At 47.1% G+C, this 21,504-nt stretch overlaps 10 protein-coding genes across 10 annotated transcripts; 5 read left to right on the plus strand and 5 right to left on the minus strand.

Annotated features, from left to right (window-relative positions):
* Positions 1-3,648: 3,648 nt before the first annotated feature.
* N7519_009830 (uncharacterized protein) lies at positions 3,649-4,645 on the plus strand (the record flags this gene model as incomplete). Its single annotated transcript, XM_057296603.1, has 3 exons — positions 3,649-3,898; positions 3,954-4,065; positions 4,114-4,645. 3 exons carry the CDS (start codon positions 3,649-3,651, stop codon positions 4,643-4,645), a joined length of 894 nt encoding a protein of 297 aa, XP_057144485.1.
* A 1,066-nt stretch (positions 4,646-5,711) lies between these two features.
* On the plus strand, positions 5,712-5,915 carry N7519_009831 (uncharacterized protein; the record flags this gene model as incomplete). The annotated part of the gene is made up of 1 exon (XM_057296604.1): positions 5,712-5,915. One exon carries the CDS (start codon positions 5,712-5,714, stop codon positions 5,913-5,915), a length of 204 nt encoding a protein of 67 aa, XP_057144486.1.
* A 777-nt stretch (positions 5,916-6,692) lies between these two features.
* On the plus strand, positions 6,693-6,940 carry N7519_009832 (uncharacterized protein; the record flags this gene model as incomplete). The annotated part of the gene is made up of 2 exons (XM_057296605.1): positions 6,693-6,735; positions 6,789-6,940. The coding sequence occupies 2 exons, from the start codon at positions 6,693-6,695 to the stop codon at positions 6,938-6,940; spliced, it is 195 nt and encodes a 64-aa protein (XP_057144487.1).
* Positions 6,941-7,629, plus strand: N7519_009833 (uncharacterized protein; the record flags this gene model as incomplete). The annotated part of the gene is given in 4 exon segments (XM_057296606.1): positions 6,941-6,965; positions 6,991-7,326; positions 7,341-7,513; positions 7,567-7,629. 4 exon segments carry the CDS (start codon positions 6,941-6,943, stop codon positions 7,627-7,629), a joined length of 597 nt encoding a protein of 198 aa, XP_057144488.1.
* Positions 7,630-7,809: 180 nt separating this feature from the next.
* N7519_009834 (uncharacterized protein) lies at positions 7,810-8,742 on the minus strand (the record flags this gene model as incomplete). Its single annotated transcript, XM_057296607.1, has 1 exon — positions 7,810-8,742. The coding sequence occupies one exon, from the start codon at positions 8,740-8,742 to the stop codon at positions 7,810-7,812; it is 933 nt and encodes a 310-aa protein (XP_057144489.1).
* A 707-nt stretch (positions 8,743-9,449) lies between these two features.
* N7519_009835 (uncharacterized protein) lies at positions 9,450-9,930 on the minus strand (the record flags this gene model as incomplete). Its single annotated transcript, XM_057296608.1, has 4 exons — positions 9,450-9,519; positions 9,618-9,688; positions 9,752-9,823; positions 9,922-9,930. The coding sequence occupies 4 exons, from the start codon at positions 9,928-9,930 to the stop codon at positions 9,450-9,452; spliced, it is 222 nt and encodes a 73-aa protein (XP_057144490.1).
* A 451-nt stretch (positions 9,931-10,381) lies between these two features.
* N7519_009836 (glycoside hydrolase family 72 protein) lies at positions 10,382-12,149 on the minus strand (the record flags this gene model as incomplete). Its single annotated transcript, XM_057296609.1, has 5 exons — positions 10,382-10,773; positions 10,823-11,833; positions 11,898-11,923; positions 11,975-12,012; positions 12,090-12,149. The coding sequence occupies 5 exons, from the start codon at positions 12,147-12,149 to the stop codon at positions 10,382-10,384; spliced, it is 1,527 nt and encodes a 508-aa protein (XP_057144491.1).
* Positions 12,150-13,626: 1,477 nt separating this feature from the next.
* N7519_009837 (uncharacterized protein) lies at positions 13,627-14,739 on the minus strand (the record flags this gene model as incomplete). Its single annotated transcript, XM_057296610.1, has 1 exon — positions 13,627-14,739. One exon carries the CDS (start codon positions 14,737-14,739, stop codon positions 13,627-13,629), a length of 1,113 nt encoding a protein of 370 aa, XP_057144492.1.
* A 940-nt stretch (positions 14,740-15,679) lies between these two features.
* N7519_009838 (uncharacterized protein) lies at positions 15,680-17,433 on the minus strand (the record flags this gene model as incomplete). Its single annotated transcript, XM_057296611.1, has 5 exons — positions 15,680-16,574; positions 16,645-16,974; positions 17,039-17,112; positions 17,167-17,188; positions 17,246-17,433. The coding sequence occupies 5 exons, from the start codon at positions 17,431-17,433 to the stop codon at positions 15,680-15,682; spliced, it is 1,509 nt and encodes a 502-aa protein (XP_057144493.1).
* A 1,834-nt stretch (positions 17,434-19,267) lies between these two features.
* Positions 19,268-20,614, plus strand: N7519_009839 (Aldolase-type TIM barrel; the record flags this gene model as incomplete). Its single annotated transcript, XM_057296612.1, has 6 exons — positions 19,268-19,340; positions 19,396-19,439; positions 19,490-19,618; positions 19,671-20,068; positions 20,120-20,459; positions 20,522-20,614. 6 exons carry the CDS (start codon positions 19,268-19,270, stop codon positions 20,612-20,614), a joined length of 1,077 nt encoding a protein of 358 aa, XP_057144494.1.
* Between the last annotated feature and the right edge of the window lie 890 nt (positions 20,615-21,504).

Below are 21,504 nucleotides of genomic sequence, written 5' to 3' on the forward strand. Positions count from 1 at the left end.
AGTGAAGGGAAGGGAAGGGAAAAGGTCTGGGAAATGTCGAAAGAAATATGGAGGGGAGGAATACACACTAATCCTAATGGGGGATTGATCCACATTCAAGTTGGAGGGGCATCAATACGGTTTAATACATGGTCTAGTACATCCGCGTACCTCTCTTGTCCCTGGAATCCACAGATTTTGGGCGGAACATGTGGAATGCTGTGTAACTTACTGTTATTTTCAGTCCTCACCCAGTATCAATACCCCATGATCTCCGTGATCGGTCCCCTCATGGATGATCACGCCATTGAGACACCGATAAGACCTCTGCAAACTTGTTTACGACTATTGCCAATTAGTATATTCTTTCCTTCCTTTTTTTCAGCAAGGGCCTTATGTATTGTATCTTGTACACACAACTCTATATTTTCTCGATTAATGAGCGGTCAAGACCCCTAGAAGTATATCAAAACGCGGAACTCCAGGGAGTACGGGGCAACCGCTGTGTGACACGCTGTCAATTGACCCCGCCACTTCACCTGCAGGACAAGCTGACAGTAATTGATACTACATATGTACCTAGCTAGCAATGGGTTGACAGCTTCATTCCTTCCGCACGGAGTAATTTTCTAGTCAATTCTTCATGATTCCCTCTATTTTCCTTCTAGGAAAAATAATAATGACTCAGAACATCCCCTAACAAACCCCGGTGTCGGGGTCCATTCAAGCAATTGATCAGCCCACGTGATATCCTGATAGGAAAAAAATTAGTTGAGCATCCATGGATAGCTTTTTTTCCGTAAAGGGAAAAACAGAAAGCCATTGTCAAGTGCCAAGCCTCTCAACAGACAGAGGAAAAAGACCATTATGACCTTTCCTTGATGTTGTTGCCCTTGATGCATTGAACTCCCCGCAAAATGTTCGGAACAGCGAACATCAGGCCCAGAACTCCGATGGAGTTTCCATGACTAATGAAGATGATTGTGACCTCCGAAAGCTTGGCTATCGCTCTGTCTTCGTGCGAGGCTAGGGCTCATTCAACAATTTGGCCTGCTCTTTCTCGGCCTTGAATTGCGTTGGGGGAACCCTTGTGCTTTTCTATATCGCCCTGGAGGCCGCCTGCCTGCTATGCATCTTCTCCGTTTCCCGCCGCAGGGTCAGCTTACTACTAAGCTTTCCGATCCATCGGAGACGGTAAAGTCGGCGGGTTCATCTCGTTCCTCGTTCCCGCATGGCCATTGGTTGCATGAACCGCCTTCCTCACAAGTGATTCGTTCGGTGTCACCAACTACCTGATTTCGACACCGTGTTCAACTCAAAGACGAGCTTCCTATATGAAACTGCCTACGTCCGAGGCTGCGCTATGGCATGCGTTATCTAGCCTCTTTTCCTGGCCATCCCTACCGCTAAATACCATGCCCCCGCGCATGTATTCCCTTATGTGTGACTGTCATTATCATCGATATGCTGCTCAACTTCTTTTGGGTTCCCGTCGTCGTCTCTAAGACCTGCGGCTTCCCGTCAGCCGAATACTCGTTCACGCCTACACATGTGCATACAATGGTGGGGAAACTCAGTGTGATTCGGAAAAGATCGCCTAGTTTTTATTGAGTTGGGGTAGCCAACGGCTAAGTACTATGGAATACGGGAACTATATCTACTTATATGCAGAAACGGTCCCGGGTGGGATCGTCTGATAGCTTATAAGAAATGCTTATATAAGGAAAGGGACTTCTAGGATTATATCCTCCCCTACTAAATAGGAACCGGTCCGCTGTTTCCAAAATCCTAACCTGAGTAGACTTGCGAATCCTAGGAGCAAGGTCAACGAGTGTTTGTACGATTAGATCCGTCTAAAAGGGCACGGGCGTATAAGCGTAGAATAAAGAGATTTGTCCTCCCGACTAGGTATAAGACTCCGGTATCTAGCGGATCCTTACGAAATATAAGGGCCTAGTCCGTTAATCTGGCAGCATATAGGGCTTCCCTATAGTGTTCGCCCCGGGGAAACTGTATAAGAAGTGGACGCTATATATCGACTATTGAGCCTTGAATAATAAATCGAGAAAATTAGGTATCCGCTCGTGTAAATTCAAGAACTTCTAGATATCGCTAGGGACGCGCGGGTTTCTTGAAGATCGATCTAATATCCGGATATTAGTAGATCTATATAGAGGAGGGCTCGATCGAAAAGACTGCGCTCAATGCTGTGCTACGCACTGCCAACTGGTCACAGTTAAGTTAGAAGGATTCTGGGTATACTTGCCTTATACTCCTCAGGTATCCAACGTCAACGACCTGTGCTCTCAACCGCACTGTTGCCTAACAGGCCTTACTGTAGACTGGGACGTTTCGAGTTATCGAGGAACGGTGCCAGTTAGAGCGCCGAATGAGACCTATACCGGAGTATCGGTCTATTCGTGAGTGTTGTCAAGTTATAATCAAGTAGACGAGTCACCAGTAATCCAAAAGGTAAACCCAAGTAACAATGTATGATTGAAGACGAAGAAGTAAACTAAGCACATGAGGGGATGTCTTTGTATATCGTTCGTTCCCTACTCCTTAACTTACCCCCTGGGGGTAGCTGCTGGAGTCGCCGTATACTCCCAGATCTACTCCCAAGGAGTAGATCACCTGGGCACCTGACCGGGATGGAGTCACGCTTAGTTAAGCGTATCCTGCGATCAGCTTTTTCCTGTAGGAATTAGACTTCCACAGAACCCAGTTTTCGACCCATTTCTTGGCATTTCCAAGAACCCAGTAGCAATCCAGTTCGACCCAGTTTTATGCATCCATGGATGAATATGTATAAATAGTACTAATTAGAGGTCTTGCAGTTCCGTGTATTTTTGTGCAAAAAACTGCGTTATATCTTGAGATGGACTAGGGTCCTGGGTCGGAGTTTTCGACCCAAATTGGGTTTTACGGAAGCCTAACAGGGATCATGCTTAGTTAGGCATATCCTACCTAGGATGGTCCTTATCCCACGAAATGTCGGGTCACGTGTTCATCCTCGTTGGATCCTGAGACCGCAGTGATCTTAGGATGATTCTGGTCGTGCTGAAACCTATGTCATGGTGCCTGTGGGACCTGGCATAGTATGTTCTGGGTTCATTTGCACCGTGGTTGTTCTATATCGTGAGAGTACAACAGAAGTACCACGGTTTTCTAATGTGACATCACGTGATCTGACTGACTATTGGTTGGCTCTCGGGAGCCCATCTGTGTACCCGGGCGGGGCACCATCGATTGCGGACGGGTAGTTCCGTAACAGCAAATAACCCGGAAACCTTCTAACCTAACCGTGACTAGTTGGTCGTGCGTAACAAAGATATACTATAATAGTATAGACCGATTGTTAGAACCTTATGTTGTTTATAATAGCCAAAGTCCTTATACGGTAAGTAATAAGCAAGATAGGCCAAGACCCTTACAGATATAATTTTAAAAACGAATATTATAAAGGGTCTGTGCGAGGAGCTTTGACTCACTTTGGAATATATCCGGCCTCCCTCGGCGGCTAGCCAGACACAGCTGGCGGCTAGCCAAACATGGCTAAGAAACCAAAATAGGGGTTAAATGTCATCCTTTTTCTCCACCTACGGGCACAAACATCATCATTGTCAATACCCCCTCTGAAGAGGCACAGTCATCTTCGCGATAGTCGCGATGGCCTCCTCCGTCAGCCCTAATATAACAAGCTACTTCAACCGGGGACCGCTGACAACCACCTTCACCCCGCCGACAACATGCCTCCAGACCTTGTCCGTGGTTTCATTTTATGTGGAGGACACGCCTAAGACCGCCACATTCTACGGGCACTGGTTTGGGTTTGACGACGCGGGTTACTCATGCTTACCCACAGGCACCATGCCTGGCACTCTACTGGCTTCACCGACATACTGGGGTACATACTGGTGTAAGAAAATCATCTAAAAATTTGGGTATAAGTTTGCTTATATTATGCTTCGTAGACTCCCCAGGTCTTTACTGTCCGACTGGATGGACTACTGCAGGCGAATTGGGTCCATCATGGAATGGGTTACATGTTACCGGCAGCACAAGTGGTGCTATTTGCTGTCCGTCGTAGGTTTTTTCTTCTCTATGGGACCGAGCAATGCTGACCCTATGTAGGAGCATGAGCTTTTATGCGACGGACCATCAATGTAGGGAAGTCCTATCGGAAAAAGACACCATCACAATTGGGATGTCCGGTGTAGTGGTCACATCTACCCTGGCAACATCAATCACCATTTATGCGGACGGAATCCCACTCATCTGGGAGAAGTCCGATCTCCCCAAAACAACCAGCGCATCAACAACACCCTTGTCAACACAAACATCAACCGCAACCGGTGCGGCAGCATCAAACTCGCCTAACAATAATAGAAGTGGTGGCTTATCAGAAGGAGCCAAGATCGGCATTGGGATTGGGATCCCGATGGCGGCCATTGCGATAGGAGTAGCGACCTTTTTCTATTTCCTCAAACGACACAAAACGGCCAAAGAGGAACCTCATGCGGAGATATATGATTCTCCACGAGGTCGCGGAGCGCTCTCGGAGCTCGCGACTAAAGAGAATTCCGAACCATTTGAGCTTGCTAGTAGGGGAGATCGCTCGGAGCTTCCTTCGAACACTCCGACTCATGTGCATGAATTGGCATGAATTGTATACCGGTTTCGAGTTGTGTTTGCTTGGCACGTATTCAATAGGGTCTCCTATTATGGCTCCTACAATTCGCCCAGCCCCCCTGGAAATTTCGCGCACCCCTCTAAACCATTTTAGGCAATGTTAATATTGCTACCTGGTTTAACGAAAACCACACCATGCGGCCTATTAAGGGAACACGCGGTATCCGTAATTCCATACCTACCTTCTTCCATCAGAAAAGCCTGCTACTACTGGTTGCGCTGCCAGTCGCTGTGGCTGTGGATTATTCTCTAGTCACTATCTATGTTATTCCGGATTGACAATCTAGAGCGACACAGGAAAAGATTGGATACCCCTTCTTCCCCACAATAAACTAAAATTGAAGGCCTTTCGGGCCCAGCCACGTCTAGGCTCTGTCTTCTGTAGTAAGAGGGCACTCACCATATGGACTTTTGCTTCTTGTGGATCGCGGGTTAGCTTTCCGGCAGTGTAAAGTCTGCCTCTAGAATCATGAACCACCTCCCCGGGGAGCTATATTGCTCCTGGAACTCTAGGTGAAATCCCCCGGAGGCAGCCACAGGTCCTCCTGGAGCGAGTGGGGTGAGTGATTGATTGATTAATCAATCCATAGTCTATAGTTTGTCTTAGCCACCCTGCTATTGGCAGCTATGCAGCGTTCAACTTTAAATGCAGGCGCTCCCGTCCTTCGCCTTCAGAAATTTGATCCCTCCTTCTGCTCCAAACAGTTGCACCCAACTGATGGCTCTCCTCTTGACTTTCAATGCTAGAAATAAATAGCAGGTATTTCGACGGCATCCTGGTCATCCGAAAAGAAAAGGCCTTCACTCAAGCCCGCCTATCGAGCGGCTTTCCTCGAGCGTCGGAGGCTAACTTCAATCTCCGCGAACGAATTACGACCTTATGAACAAGCGAATATGGCTTTTCCTCTTTTGCTGGGCCTTCTTTACTATTGCCACATCGGGACTCACATTCTATCAACCAACCTTCAATTTCAATCTTAGATTTACGTGCGTCATTCCAGATTGAAAACAGTACATTTGCTAACAAAGGCAAAAGATCTATGGGTGAAACCCAGCTACTAAACATTCCATCGGCGGTCGTCGCATTCGGCATCTTAGCAGATACCGGCCGTATTCAACCAGCCATCCCACTTGGATTCATGATTGTGATTCTGACATGTTACAGCGTGGTGTATGCCTTCCCAAACAATAGTGGTCCGTATGCCGCGACGATTATCGCCGGAGGTTTCTCGACTGCGTTGTAAGTGTGACCCAGATAGAACATTTCATATTACGTCAATAACCCACGCTAAGACAACCCAGGTATACTATGATGTGGCCCTGGCGAGTCCAGACCACCGAGGGTGCAACGAGATCTGCCTTTGCAATCGCATTTGCGAATAGTTATGGCCCGTTTGGAGGGGATGTGGGGTCTCAACTATTTTATTTTTGTTCGCACCCACAATATATGACTTCCTTTGGCATTGCGATGGGGTTTGTTGGTATGGCTATAATTATGAACCTTCTTGGGATTTTACTTAGCGGGTGGTTGTTGATACGAGAAAGCTGAAGAGAATTCGACTTGGGGAAGCCAAGGAGAACCAGGCTGTGTTGGATGATCTTGATATACATACAGGGAGAAGAAATAGAGGTAAACATATAGGATTTAGTGTAGTAGAGGCTGACGGAAAGGGCGATAATGATTCTCTTTTCATACATATGTTGTACAGAATGAACCTGATTGGGTAGAGGGGACGAATTGAGTTTGCTAGTCCAGAAATATTAAGCTTGTATTCGAACCTTGGAATGGCATCCACGGACCCCTAGTTGATTTACTACCTACATAAATTTCAACATGAGAGCAAGCAAATGGTCTTCCTTGAGGCCTTCACTGCCAAGTGACATCAAGTGTGGGGGTGGATACTGATGATCATTTCCGAAAGCGTTCAACTTCCCCTCAGCGGAGAACAGCTTGAAGTTCATTTCCGCTGGACACTTCCCACGTTGACACTCTGCCACTATTGAAGCAAAGTCTACGCACAATGGCATTTGCACGCAGATTAGCGATTATGCCTGGCGGCCTGGGTAGGAACACGAGCCACAAAGCCAGACACAACGAGACCTAACTTCATCCACAGGCGGCCTTGGATCAAGCATTGGCAAAAGGCTGAGACAACAAGGCGCCCGTCTCGCCATCCTCTACGCACCTTTCGAAGCTGCACGCCGCGATGAGCTTCTCGAGTCCGGATACGGCGCGAGCGGCAACCTGAGACGACATCCACACCTATGAATGCGACATCACCTCACCAGACTCCGTGCAGGCAGCTTTTAATTCTCTAGAGAAACATATAATCGACCCAACCTCGTCCTCTCCATCTGACAGAGCCTTCCCAAGTATCCTGATCAACACAGCTGGATACGTATCTCTCAGCGACATGGAGATAACACCTCCCGAAGAAACACTAAGACACCTGACTGTTAACCTCTACGGCCCGATGCTCTGCTCTCAGGCATTTGCTCGACTCTATTTCGCTGCCTCCAAGGCCGCCAAATCATCGCCGAGTCCCCCACCACCAGGAAGAATCGTCAGCATTTCATCTCAGGCGGCACATGCCGCGCTGCATCGGCATGGCGCGTATTGTGCTTCGAAGGCTGGGCTGTTGGGTCTGACACGCAGTATGGCGTCTGAGTGGGGTGGTCGGGTATCACGGCTAATACTGTGTCTCCGACTGTGGCGTGGACGGATCTTGGCAGGAAGGCTTGGGGGCAGGCGAGTGTCCGCGATGCCTTCTTGGCGAATATACCGACCGGCAAGTTTGCGCTTCCGGAGGAGGTTGCTGATTCTGTGCTGTTTCTTTGTCAGGTATGTTTCCTCCGCTTTGTGGGCTATGTCTCTTATTCTGACTTTTGCAACAGGATTCCAGCGGCATGATCAATGGTGCGGATATTAGAGTTGATGGTGGTTTTACCGTTAGATAACTTCGTCTATAGTTGGATATCTCCTTCATGTCGATATCCAAATCTATATGCCCTGAACAGTTGCGGCAAGAAACGCTTCTTCATTAGTAGATATCGAAATTTCGTTGTTTATTGTACATTAACAACCATGCACCCGACGTAGCCTTTCCTCTGCTCCTTGGGAAGCACCCTGCTCTAGACTTAGAATAAAACCTTCCTAGCAGCATTGATTCCTCCAAGGTCCCACCTCTGCGGCGCCGTCTTGTCCATCCAAACCGACCAGTCCCCCCAAAAGGCCGGGCGCATAATCTGCGCATACTCCCAGTATTCAGGATACCATCCCGCATATTCCCAGTCGATAACACCAGTGACATTGTTCTCCTCGTCTACGAGGATATTGCGCGGCGCAATATCTGCATGCGTGAACACCGAGCGCTCCGAATGGGGTAGCATATCCAGTAGTCGATTTTCATACCGGCTCCCTCCGTGGTAGAGATACCGCTCGTAGATCCTTGCACGTAGATCTGAGTCACTCAAAATTGGTCGAGCGGGCTCTTGCAAATCTTCTAGCATCGGGTCCCGGGATAGAGAGCCATCTGCGGCACACTGGTAAGGTCCCTCGACTTCTTGTGAGCGAGGGATCGTTCGGATCTTTGTGATGAGGTCCCAGAGTTGAAGGCAACTTGACTCTTTAGCCTCGTCCTCTAGGCTATCCCATTTCTGCTCTAGTGTTATTCCGGAAATGATAGTCATCCCAATAACTCCTTCAGATGGACGATAATCAGGCTTAAAATACTCCTTTGGGTTTGTCTTCCCTTCATCGGGACTGAAATCGGTGAAAAGCACTTCGGGGGCCGGAACATCAGTCTGCCTAAAGACAAGGCTCATCGCTTCGGCTTCGGGAGGTCGCACTCCAGCCCCGGACTTGGTGATCCAGGAAGAGTCCCACTCAAGTACAAGTCTGCCCATTTGTTTATTGAGCACAGCAATCACCTCTTGGTTATCTTGGAGGTCGAGGTCGAGTGCATTCAGAGACCACGGACATGGTGCTATCATGTTGCCGTTCTTGATATATCGGTGCCCCTTATGAACATTCTGTCGTTCATAAGGGACCTCAGTTGAAGATTCCGCCATTTTGAAAGTATTTTCGCGTTCCAGAAGTCGCGTTCACTTAAATGGAAATGATGAGTGGTTGACATCCGAGAAACCCATCTTCCTGCGGTTGTCGTAAATCACCTGAGCATGTGTGTTTCGATGACACTCTGATTTTTGAGACGTAACTGAAAGTTGACCAATACATATCTACTACTAGTAGTGTTTTTCGGGTCCTCTTTAATATTACTCAGTTCCGACTAACTTGAAATTCAGATATTTGCCAATTTATTCTAGTAAGTTCTAGATTATCGGTATGATCCCTCGTAGTATTAATAAAGTGCAGTACGCCAAACTTGAAATTAGCCTAGTACATTTCTTTGCCTCGCAGATCTACAACCGTAGCCGATATCCAATATTCAAGACGTAGATATTGATTCGGAGGGGTTGTTGGTGTTGCAGGGCAGAATCAGTGGCAGAGGCAGTGGAGGGAGAGAAAGATCATATGTATGAGTCAACTACATCTATACATAGGTACATCTACTCATAAGGGATATCCACATCGCCACCACATGTACGCTCATGAAGATCCCCACCCCTACACCTACACCTACATAGTCTCCTACGTAAAGTGTCCACACTCCCAAATCCAGTTCCTAGATATTTTCGCTTCCCATCAAAACTCCTAAAGCCATGCTAACCCGTGATATCGTAAAGAAGATTGCTTTCGGTTCCGCCGGCATGATTGTCTATGCGCTGATACCGGGGAAACACTCGGGGAGACCCTTGTTGTGCTTATTGGAGGCGTGCTCGAGGAGACTATAGCCGCGGATATGTATGTTAGCAAGGAACTCGATATGCATATAGACCAACAGAACGAAAGAATGCGCAGGGGATAAGGATGTGGAATAACGTACGCAGGCGCCTTGGTGGTCTGGAGGAAAGTCTGTCTGCAGACCTGGCACTGGATGTTCATGGCCTTCTCGTTCTAGATAAGAATGTGGGTCAGTGACTGGGGAGAATATGAACGTTGGAGATGATGTCTACGTACGCTCTTGGTCTGCGATTTGGCGGTCTTGGTGTCCTTCGCGTTGCGCTCGCGCTTCATGTTTGCCTTGGCTCCCTATCGAGTATTGTTAGTTCACTGCGCGCTGATGGACCTAAACAAAAGAGCTCAGAATGGCCTGGTGTCATCTGTATGACTTGGGGATGCCTTCTTACGTTGCCCATGTTTGCGGTATTCGACTTGATGTCTGAAACGAGAGAAAGGGGTTCAAATAGGGGAATGCGATAGGATGTGGGTGTGAGGAAGATCTGTAATTTTTTGTAAAAAAAATTGTAAGCCCCGGTCTTTTAGGCCCCACGTGGGGAACAAATGCTTACCAAGCAGATCTATAGCCCGGACCGGGGATTCATCGTTAGCAGGTGAAGGAACCAATAGATTTCAAACTTCATAGTAAAACAGATGGGTGTCATGACTGTTGGACATCGTGGCAATGCCTATGACCATTCTCTATGCTCAGCGATTTGGTACTACAATACTTATGTGCCTAGTTATTTGGAATGTTTAAAATATCGATGTCCTTCCATTTGTTCGAGTCGCAAACAGCTTGGATTCTTGGTACTATCCGCTAATAATACCTACATATGTAGGTAGAGAACCTGATCCTGACGGCGATCATTAGAAACGAAAAGGCGGTATGCGGCAAACAATCATGGTGGTAACGACCCAGGCGAATCCAATCCGTACATAGAAGATTGTGTCGGCATGGTCCGTCAGACTAGAAGCTGCCCCTTTGGATGGGGACGATTTTCCATCTGTGGTCTGTCCCGGTCCAGCTGTGCCATCCTGGCTGAGAAGTGTCTTGCAACTTCCGGAAGGATCCTTGGCAGACTGAACTGATGCTGCCCCCTTGAAATCGCACGCGGACTGAGCCTTCTTCTGACCTTCGTAGTAGCGGTCAAAGACGTATGAGAGTTGATCCTTGCTAGCACAGATGCTGTACGCCCCGTACTTTCCCGTGGTTGCGTTCTTGGAAATTCCATCGCAGGCGGTCTTGTCGCTTCCGCACACTGTACCAAACAACTCGCCGTACTGATCTTCCTTCACAGACTGACTGACCACACACGAGAAGACTGTCCACCATGCATGAACACAGGTCTTTGTTCGGCGAAGGTGGTAGGGGACTGGCCTTTGCCAACCACATGTCATTGACGGTGGGACAGGCGTGTGGGGAGTTGGTGGGGGTGTAACTACCGCTGTTGACACCGCTGGGGGTTGCAGTCTGAATTGCCTTCAAGTAATAGCTGAAGTCTGGTTGAGTGCTGACAGATTTTCCGTCAACAGAGACGAGCCCGTAGTTGTTGGTACTTTCAAAGTACATGTAAACGATGCCACCACTCCAGACATTTGCCATATCGGGACCGAAGATTGCAGAGATGTCGCCAAACTTGCGAGGCCTGATAGTATTGCATCCATACTCGGAGAAGAATATTGGGACGGGGTAATCCTTGTACTGCTCTGTGAGGTTTTTGTAACCGGAGCCCTGGAACGTGTTGTCTCCACACCATTCGTACATGTTGTATCCGAAGAAGTCGATTGAGGTAGACTGGTCTCCACAGTTGAGATAGTTTGACAGCGCATTGCGGAAATCCGGTTGGTCGGTAGTTGCATAGCCAAAGCTCAAGGACTTTCTGTATCCCTTCTGTTTGACGTAGGCTTTCATGTCGCGAACTGCAGCTTTGACAAATGCTGAACCAATAGTCTCGTTGACTTTGTTCACAACCTCATTCCCAGCAAAGAAACCAATAATATTGTCATATTGATGCATTGCATCAACCACAGCAACATATCGATCGTACTGTTCAACGGTCCAAGTGGGCGAGTTGGAGACAATCGACAGCTGAGGAGACGAAAGATCGGCGATAACATAAATTCCTGCATCGGCTAATTTCTGCATACAATCATCGTGGTTCTTGGTCGGGTCGACAGCGTAGACGCGGATGACGTTGGTCCGCAACTGCTGGAGGTACGGGATATCACGTTCGCAATGAGAAACATCCGCCAGGGGATCAGTGTAGTGAGTGTTGTTAGATTGACCGGTACCTCCGGCTCCTCCAGCATTGTAGTCCTCTGGATGATAGTCAGTATCAAGTCATGGAAGAGTTGGAAGAGTTTCATTGTCCAGTATCCATACCCTGGTAGGCAATGCCACTGATGTAACTAGTCGAGAAATTAGCAACTGAAGCAGTTTCAAACAGTTTATTAACTCACAATTGAGTGCCATTGTTGGCATAGAAGAACTTGGATCCCTATGGAGTGACCTTGTTAGTTGCTTGAATGCCCCGAACAGTGAAGAAATACTTGCTTTGATCTCAATTTGTGGGACACTGGCGATGGCAACAGCCAACAGCAGGAAGAGTCCCGCAAGAACAGAATGAATTCGCATCTTAGCTGTATTCAAGTCAGTCTTGATGATTGCTAGGATAGATATGAGATGAATACCAAGCTGTTGAGATGAAAACTGGGGGATTTCTGTGTAACAGCTGGACGCGTTGTTTATGGAAGAAGGAAAAGGAAAGTGTAAAGAGAGAGAAACAAATATCCATGGGTACCACGTGCCACCTGGTCAGGTCCGACTGCCTACAATAACCTTGGAATATACAAAAGTGCTCAAGTGGGAAGCGACGAGGCGGTATCTGACCGCCTCATATTCTGCTTATTTTCCAGTAGTTTGGAGAGATATCGGTTAGTAATTTGAATGGCAGGGAGCATATATGCATGTATTAGATTGATTTCAATTATGAATCACAGCATCGAAACGCAAATCAACAGAGAAATATTATACGTCCTACCCCGAGCTTACTTCTCCTCGGTATATTCCCATCGTCTGTACTAGAATCGTGTACTGACAAGTCCCCAAACCCTCGCCTACAACAACAGAATAAGGCTCGCATCTGCTGGTTCTAGTAGCGCCCGGAGTGTGTCTTCTTCGGGTACTTGCAGTGGAGGATTTCAAAGTTGGTCTGCTTTATACCTAGGTACATGCCTTGCGTTTGTATCGATGTCTTCCTCTTGGCAGAGTCAAGCTTTTTGAATGTCCAGTGGAGTATGTATGTTGTACGTACATACATCCAGCTCCACCGGTCTGTAAAGCGATCTGCACCCGAGGTCGGCAAGATCCGACTTAGTCGATGACCCACACAGCTATTTTTATCGATTCATCTAGGGTAGAGCTTTGTCACGTGTACCATCCTCGGGCGGTCATCAAAGGCAAAATCCGACAAAATCCGAACTACTGCTGAGCAAACTTGCCTCCATTTTACATCTAATTTATCACTGAATTAAACTCATGTATCGATTGTTATAATCGTCAACAAGTCCTCTCTATAATTGGTAGTCCATTTGTACCTGTTATTCTCGCTCTTGTGGTCGGGCAGCGTGCTGAGCATCCGCTGTCTCCTAAGGTCGCGATGTACTTAATTCGAACGCCAGAGGTGCTTCCATTCCTTTTTGCCTTGGCTACGCCTTGACCGCAGGGTTTGAGCTGTCGTGCAGTGGGAGGCTAAAAATCCGAAGCTTGGCAATACAAGGCTGCCAATACCTATAGTAGTATGGTCGGTCTTGTCCATTACACGGTATACGGGCGGGAGCCTCAATGTGGTCTCGAGGGACATTCTGTTGATGGTGAATTGAAAATGATAAACGGGAAAATGCAAGACTTAATTGACATGCTATGCTAAACAACATAAACCGAAAAATAACAAAACTTCTGATGGTAGTTACACAGTATGTTCCTTGATCTTCGATCATATCGCTTTAGAATTCTAGCGAAATATGACATCCCACCAGGGGAAGTGAAAAAAAAAAAGGAAACAAGACAAGCAAGGAAACCCGTCGCCCTTCGCTCATTATCGTATTTCCAATTAGGCCGCAGCAGGTGGTGGTGTTGATGATCCTTGTTGCTGCTCCTGCTCTCGTTGCTGTCGCTCTTGTTCTTCCTTATCCTTTTTCCGCTCCTTTGCCTCCGTTTCCTCCTTTTTCCACGAGCCCTCATAGTGATGCGTCACAAGAGGATCTCCTTGATCCGTCGGGTTTCCGTTTTGAAGAGCGGCGAAAGAGACTCCGGGCATGACCAAAACATCACCAACCAGCTTGGGTCGTTTGGTGTGTGCATAATCGCGATCATCGACGGTCCTACCGAGCAATTGCTCGAGACTCTGCATGATCGCGATTGTCATAATCTTGGGTCCCGTCACGTTGACCACGTCCGAAAGCATTTCCCAGGTGATCCCTTCGATGCCCACGGCATTCGCTTGAGCAATGCCTTTCAATTTATTGATGACAGTGTCAACGATAACTCTCAGATTGCGCGAATCCTTCCGTCCGACAAATACCCAGTTGCAGAACTGGGAAGCAACTTCCGTACCCGGTCCTCGCCATTCGAAGTCGAATTCCAATCCGACAATCATGTCGATGTTCTCATTTCGGTATTCCAGGGGTACCCACTCAGAGACTTCTTTCTCGCACGTGGTGTCTAAATCTCCCCAAATTCCACCTTCGGCGAGAACAACCAAGTAACGGAAGAGATCTGCACGTAGGATCGCGATTGGAAGGGCTTCATAGACTTCGACGATATCCGGGCGGGTCTTAAAATAATGAGCGCGAACAAATGCTTCAGCCGACCGATCGGTCAACAGTTCTTGGCGCAAGGAAGGATTCTTGTTCGTCCAGCTGCCGGTCCATTCACGTTGATTTTCTGATAAATTATCAGACTTATGCCAGACCTTGTCTGGAAGCGTATAAGTGGGTGCAGCGGAAGGAGTAGAATGACTGTCGCTAGTTGAAGGTTCCTCTGGAGGTACTGATATTGATACCGAGGCCCCCGTGCCGGTTGTCCCAACCTCTGGAGACTGTATGGGACCAGAGACAGGGGTGGGTGTTTGTCTCCACGAGTAAAGATAACAAATGAGGGCAAATGGAATTATAAGGGCGACGGTTAAGCGCAAGGAGCGCGAGTTCTTTAAGTTGGTTAACATTGAAACGATGAAGAGCCTCAAAGGTGACACGAGGGGAGAACGTGTGGGTATATGGGAACATTTGAACTCGAACAAGAACATTTGAAATCAGCAAAACCCTACTCCAGGGCTCCGTAGTCAGCTAAATTTACATTAGCGTACGGCTGAGCCCCCACAGGATTTTCCGTAATTTCCGTCGCCCCACTAGGTGATCGGAGTGGCGTGGAGATGGATACATAATTATGAAGATTTGGAGGTTTGTGCCCTTATTAACCCATTGCCAAGGCGATCTTAAATAGGAGTCGAGAGTATCACGTCGGCTAACAGGATACATTAATTGGGCCAGCCATCCGACCAAATTAGATTGCTTAGACGCTCCTTATTGGTCCAGACCAAATTTAGCCAAATTGAGTGCACATGTGGAGATATAAACGGTGAAATTTCATACTGATACCGATACCTACTCTGTACGGAGCACTAACTACATAGTAGCCTCGTTCGTGTCAACTTAGTGGGGAAACAACCTAACTACTAGTCTATCTTGTATACTGATGCATATTATTCCAGTCAACCCCCTTTTTCCCCGGATTGGAATTCGACTTCGAATGGCGGGAATTAGATGTTCCTCACTCCGAAATGATTTTCGCTTCATCGTCGCGTTTTTGGTCATGTCTTACGCTTATCTTTCACAACGGAGATCTTTGGCCCTATGGAGTTCATGGCAGAACCACCGAGTTCAACAGCTCGGTGCAAAGTGAAGCAGGTTGTATGGGATGGTATTTGGGCCCGTCAACCATATTCAAGGACCGAGAGTTGAAGCTAATACCACGGCATCTTTATTGGGTGCATAATTATTTTTACATATTTGGTTCACTTCCTGCCCGCAAATACATTTTCTTCGTTTTCTGTTCCATGTCGTAAAAGACTTAGAAACATCACTATACATAATGCACCACAAGTATCAAGTCTGCTCGCATGTATTCTCCGCGTCAACATCCACACAGTGCGCAGCAAACTTACTCGACTTCCTCAGACGTTCCCCGTATATCCTCAGTACAGGCGACAGGAAGCAAAATCCAGTAGCCAGACTAGCCAGAACACACATGGCTTTATTCGGCCCCAGCCCACTAAACATCCGCCCAGAAAACAACGGAAATGAAGCCGCCAACATACAGCGCACAAGTCCCAGCGCCGCAAATCCACTAGCCGAGTACGACCGATAGCTGTCCGACATATATCCGACCAGCACGATGCCGAACTCGTTGATCGCGAACCCGGTCAGGAACAGCGGCACCACAGACGCAGAATAATGCACATGCACGGCGGGCGGGATCGTCCATGCAAACCACCACAGTGCAATCATTAGCACCGGTGCAGCAATGATGTACCCGGTTAGTTTGTGCTCGGGAATAACGCGTTCGCCACGCTGGCGCCGGCGTGCTGTTTTGCGGTACTCCAGGAAGCGGGTACCGAAGTTTGGAAGGAACCCGAAGCCGAGGGCTAGGAAGGGGAGACTAGCTTGAGTGGTTGTGAGGCCGAATGATTCATAAACCCCGGGCAGGATGTCTGTGAACAGGTAGATGAGTCCAGTGGAGATGCCGCAAACGATTGAGACTGCTGCGACGATGGGCTCTGTGAAGAGGAGCTGGACTGGTCGGAAGGCGAATTGGCGCGCGAACGACCGGAGGTCTAGAACCTTGTCTGGGTTCAATGCTTGGAGAGAATGGTCGCCAGTAATGCGCCGCAGGTGTCGAACCTCCTGTGTCAGGAGGACAGTTGGGCGGGATTCACGAATCGCGAGTAGCAGTATGGTTAGGATTCCGGTGACTACGGCGGCCACATAGAAAACCCATTTCCTATAACGATCTGTTAGTCTTTTGGTCTCGATCAGTGTACAGACTGTCTTCGGGTTGGGACTGTACTTACCACCCCCAAACAGCAGTGATATATGCACTCATCACCGGCCCCACTGCAATGCCCAAATTCGCCATGGCCATATACGGCAGCGTAAGCCATATCATCTCCTTAGTGTCAAACATATCTTGCATACTGCCATTTATGACAGCGCTCGGGACCGCGGACAAAAAGCCTGTGATGAGGCGCCCTATGGCGCCTGCAGCAGGTAACTCCGCTGCCGAAATCAACACGCAGAATATACTGTACAATGCAGTGCTGCCCACATACAGCTTTTTTCGACCGTAGCATTCCGAGTAAGGAGGTAATACTATGCTGCCAATGCCTTGAGCGAGAAGATATCTTTTTGTCCCATCTGGTAAGCATTTCCCGTACCATATTCATACCGACAGAGAAGTACACTCACGTCGAGATGTATATAAACACAGACAGGGTCTCGCCAATTCCAAAGTGGTGCTGTGCATTTCTGGCAGCTGTGGCCTGCTTATAAGTTAGCATTTAAGATAAATGCAATGTAGATGCGATAGCCTATACCCCTGACGTGCTCACTGCAGTCCTAATTCGCAAGAATGGTTAGACTCATCGACTATCAATACCTGAACGGGAAACCCACGTATAAAATTCCAAGAAGATGATAATACTAGCATCATACGCCTTCCTCGAACTGCTCCAATTCCGTGGATGACGCGGGTTCATGGCATCCCAACCGACGAGATTCTTCTCATCTCCAGTGCGCTTCAAACCTTGGATTTTGAGGGCTTGGTTTACCTCTAGTCGTGTTTGAGGAGTTGGGATGATCATGATGGTTACTGAGCCAAGGATTGAGGTTAAGCTTAAATGGACCCGGGCAGGAAAGGAAATTTATAGGATTGAGTCCGGGCATTCTTTAATTGAGTTTCTCTATGAGCACATAGGTTTCGGAAGTCCTAGAAACATTAGCTGAACAGCAGGAAAAACTTGGATGACTCTGGTAGATCTTATAGATACATGCAAGGGATGATAATAAGAATAAGGGTGCTGAAGTCTTTGACCCACCGCGAGGACGTAAGCTCATAACCCGCATAAGAGTAATAGCTATGTTGATCTTACCATCATCATATAATCTCCCTTGTTGATCATATACATTCTCAACGCTTAAGAATGCGAATTAGCAACCGGGGTTTGACTGGTTCTTTGCCGTTAATCCACATGCGATCGGAACATTTGCAGAGGGGCATATTAGTTATGCAATTGAAGGATCTGCTTATGACCATGGCTAAGCTTTGTATGCAGGATCATTAAGACCGCGGGTGGCTGTATACTTATGGCGATCCATATTTATTGTTTCAAGTATACATATGCCTGGATACTTTCACTTATACCATTGTCATGCAAAGTCTAATAGAAACAGTGTCATATCATGGTCTACGATGCATATCCTAAATATATCGTTGTTGACTTCTCTAGCCTTGCACAATCGCGACATTTTTATTGGGCTTAAGCAGCAAGGCCTTGAAATAATAAATCAAATACCCCATCGAACGGTGTTTTCTTTCCCCTTTTATTTATTTATTTTTCTTTCCTATCCCAGTTTCCATTAGATTCATCATTAGATAATGGTGGACCTAGGAAACACTAGGGATTGTACTGTCTCAGAAGAGGTCAATCATCAACACGCTCTTTTCAAGCCACAAGTATACCACTCTATAGTATCACAACAAGTGGGATAAAGTCCAAATCTCGGCCTCTTGCTTCAAGGACCTAACAGCCGCTTATTACTTGCTGTATTAAGTATATTCAAGATTCTATCTTGGAGCCTATTGTCCGGTTAAAATCAACGGCTAAATCAACGATGTTGGCATGGTAGTATATAATCCCAGAGTACCAAGCCCTTCCAATCTATGCTTTCACACTTAACCTGCTCTACCATACATTCATTGACAGAAAAGAAATACTAACACAAAATATTAGAAGAGAAAACGCTTTAGGCACCCTGGGCACAAATTCTATAGAACTTCCTCGACATATTCTTACTGTAGATTCCGATAAATATTCGCACACATGGAGATAGGGCGATATCTACGGGCGACGGAGTATGCCACGCAGGACTTTGGTCATATTGATCAATATTGTTACCGTTTTCCCTCCTTTCTTTAGATTAATCAAATATGCTATACTAGATAAAAGGCTGATAATCCGGTTCGATCTATAAGTATTAGGACTTAACTTAGGCGGTGGTATCCCCGGACCCGGGGGCTCACTGGGGTAGCCCAGGAGATTTCACCTCCGGGGCTCTGGCGCCCCGGCACTCCAGTCCTCAACAATGGAATGGGTTGAATAATACCTAGTCAATCATTGTCAGCTACTAGCCAATAGGACAAATTCTTCGTGACACACCTCAGCGCCCGTTGGGATCTATGACTGGGACCACCAGATACAAGCTGCAGGTCAATTCGACCTTGGTCACTGGTGAAACAAAGAGCCTGGTGGCATTAATTGGTTTTTCCCCTGGTATTTAAGTATGGGGTCGCATCGTCAAGTCGGCTTTGAATCGATTCGACTCGATCGTATGCAAAATCTGTTCCCAGATCACTGACAGTTTTGTTACATGTAACAAGCAAGTTTGCTACACTTACCGCTCAATACGACTAGCAATATGCCGACTGTAAACTTGCTGGAATACCTTAACTCGCGAACCCAGGTGGATATTGACACATACAGTGCTGAAGGTTGAGGATCCTTTGACGTGTGTTAGACAGAAGACTAATGAAGGTTTAATGTCAGCTTCCAAAGAAATTGGACACTTCCAAGATGCAACGGGAAATCAAGTATGAGAACATATTCAAATGTACTGTTGGTTGTGCTAATTAGACAACAGCTTGAGATGCAAGCGGAGATTGTCAAGCCCAGCAGAAGCGCCGTGCTGAAAAGATCACTAGCGTTGGCAACCACGATCCATCCACAATTTGCCAATCTCAGCTTCGAGGAGCTTGCTGTTGAGGTGGTGGTAAGTGTTCGGAAAATGGAGTGATGCGGATATCGGAATTTGACCTGTCTAGGGAATTGGACTAGCCCTCGAAGTGATCCAAAATGTTTATGGGAATGTCCATGTTATGATCAATCCAAGCTATGCCTACAATACTGAGGCAATAGTTGAAAATGCCCAACGTAAAAGGTACCCCTCAAGACCTACACCAAGAAGAGATGTTAATTTACGTACCCCAGGATTGCATCTTATCTGCCAAATCGTTGACCCCGACTTTGACACATCTCGCCTGGTCACCAAGATACCAACGACATGGGAGGGAATGCAAGCTGCACGCCAGCTCAAACAAAGCGGAATAAAGACTTTGGCCACGACTCTCTTCTCAATGGAACAGGCGATCCTTGCGGGCGAAGCCGGCTGTATATCGATTTCACCGTTTGTACATGAGCTCAAAACCGAGACTTACAAGGGGTGAGTGAGAGGTATCGGCGAGTATTGGGTGTATCTCTAATTCTTTGGCAGATACAAGGACAGCAACCCAATACTTGGTGTCTGTGTGCAAGCACAACAGTTCTATCGTCAGAACTCTATGCCCACACGTGTAAAAGCCTGTGTGACACTAAGCATCGATGAGCTGATTATGCTCGCCGGGGTCGACGCACTGACTATAGCACCAGCGATTCTGAAAGAACTCGCAGCTATAGAGAGACCGCAAGAGGAGTTGGAGAGTATGTCCTTGTTTGCGAAAACCGCCAAAGCCACCGAGCCTGCCAGCTACCCCTCGTATATCGATTCCGAGAGTCAATACCGGGTTCAGTTCGCTGCAAGTGAGGGTGGAAAGGCGCAGTTTAAGACAGCACAGGTAAGAATAATTTTTCAGCTTGTATCTTTTGCCCAATAAAGACTGACTAATCTCTAATGCAGGCAATTGCTCTGTTTTGTGATGCTCAAACCGCGGTGGAGTTGTACGTCAAGTCTCAATTGGAGGTCTCTTCTTACACTCCGATCACTTTATAAAGTAACATTCGCGAGGTACTGAGAGTATGATGTCAAATTATAGAGACTCGGTCTGTCAGTCTTGAGTTGTTGCTTGTTCGCTACTATTTTGCTTCTTTTGCTTCACTGCGGCATATGCCGTCGTGTGAAACCTCAGGGCACCTAGCCAACAACTCGAGCTTGGCGGATTGGCCTTACTGTAACTATAACTCAGTAATTGGGCATGCTCAGAACAAGATCTAGGAATTATACTATATTGTCTAGGACTGATCATGACTCTAGGGCATAAATAGACACACAAACTATCATCTCCGCCCGCTTCTTGAGATTCCTTAAATATGCTCCCATCTTCCATAACCAGGATTATTGAATGACTAGCGATCTATAGCAATGAACCTGTTGAGGGCCTTTTTATAGTTGTAACAGCAGCCTATAACACAAGGCTTGTGTTGAAGCGGGTTCATAGATGCGGCCCGCGCCTGGCCCACTTCGGACACTAGTATGTATTGGGTAATGATATCCACTACCTAAGTTAAGGTGGGTGCATGTATACTGGGTGAAGAAAACACTATGAAAATTCTAGATATGTAATGTCTCATTCTAATCAATGCTCCGGGTACCGGCGTTTGCTATTATAATCCAAGTCGTCCATCTGGATGGTATCTTTCTGTATGAATATTTTCAAAGTTCAATGTTTGTACCAAAACCACCAGGATCCAAATGTCAATAAACAGCAAGAGCGACCTCGGGATGTTCCGAAACGGAAGGTGCATTCCCCAAAATGCCTACAAGGAGAGATTTACGAGCACGTAGAAGTTCATCTTGTAAACATCCCATGTCCAAATGTTCTTATTTGCATGTCCGCGTCTCCGAAGGGGACATCGAGCTGGATCTCCAGGTGGTTTCGCACA

The sequence above is a fragment of the Penicillium mononematosum genome (assembly GCF_028829835.1).
Source record: "Penicillium mononematosum strain IBT 11891 chromosome Unknown utg000005l:1.0-9366267.0:1.0-9372171.0, whole genome shotgun sequence".
Lineage (NCBI taxonomy): Eukaryota > Fungi > Ascomycota > Eurotiomycetes > Eurotiales > Aspergillaceae > Penicillium > Penicillium mononematosum.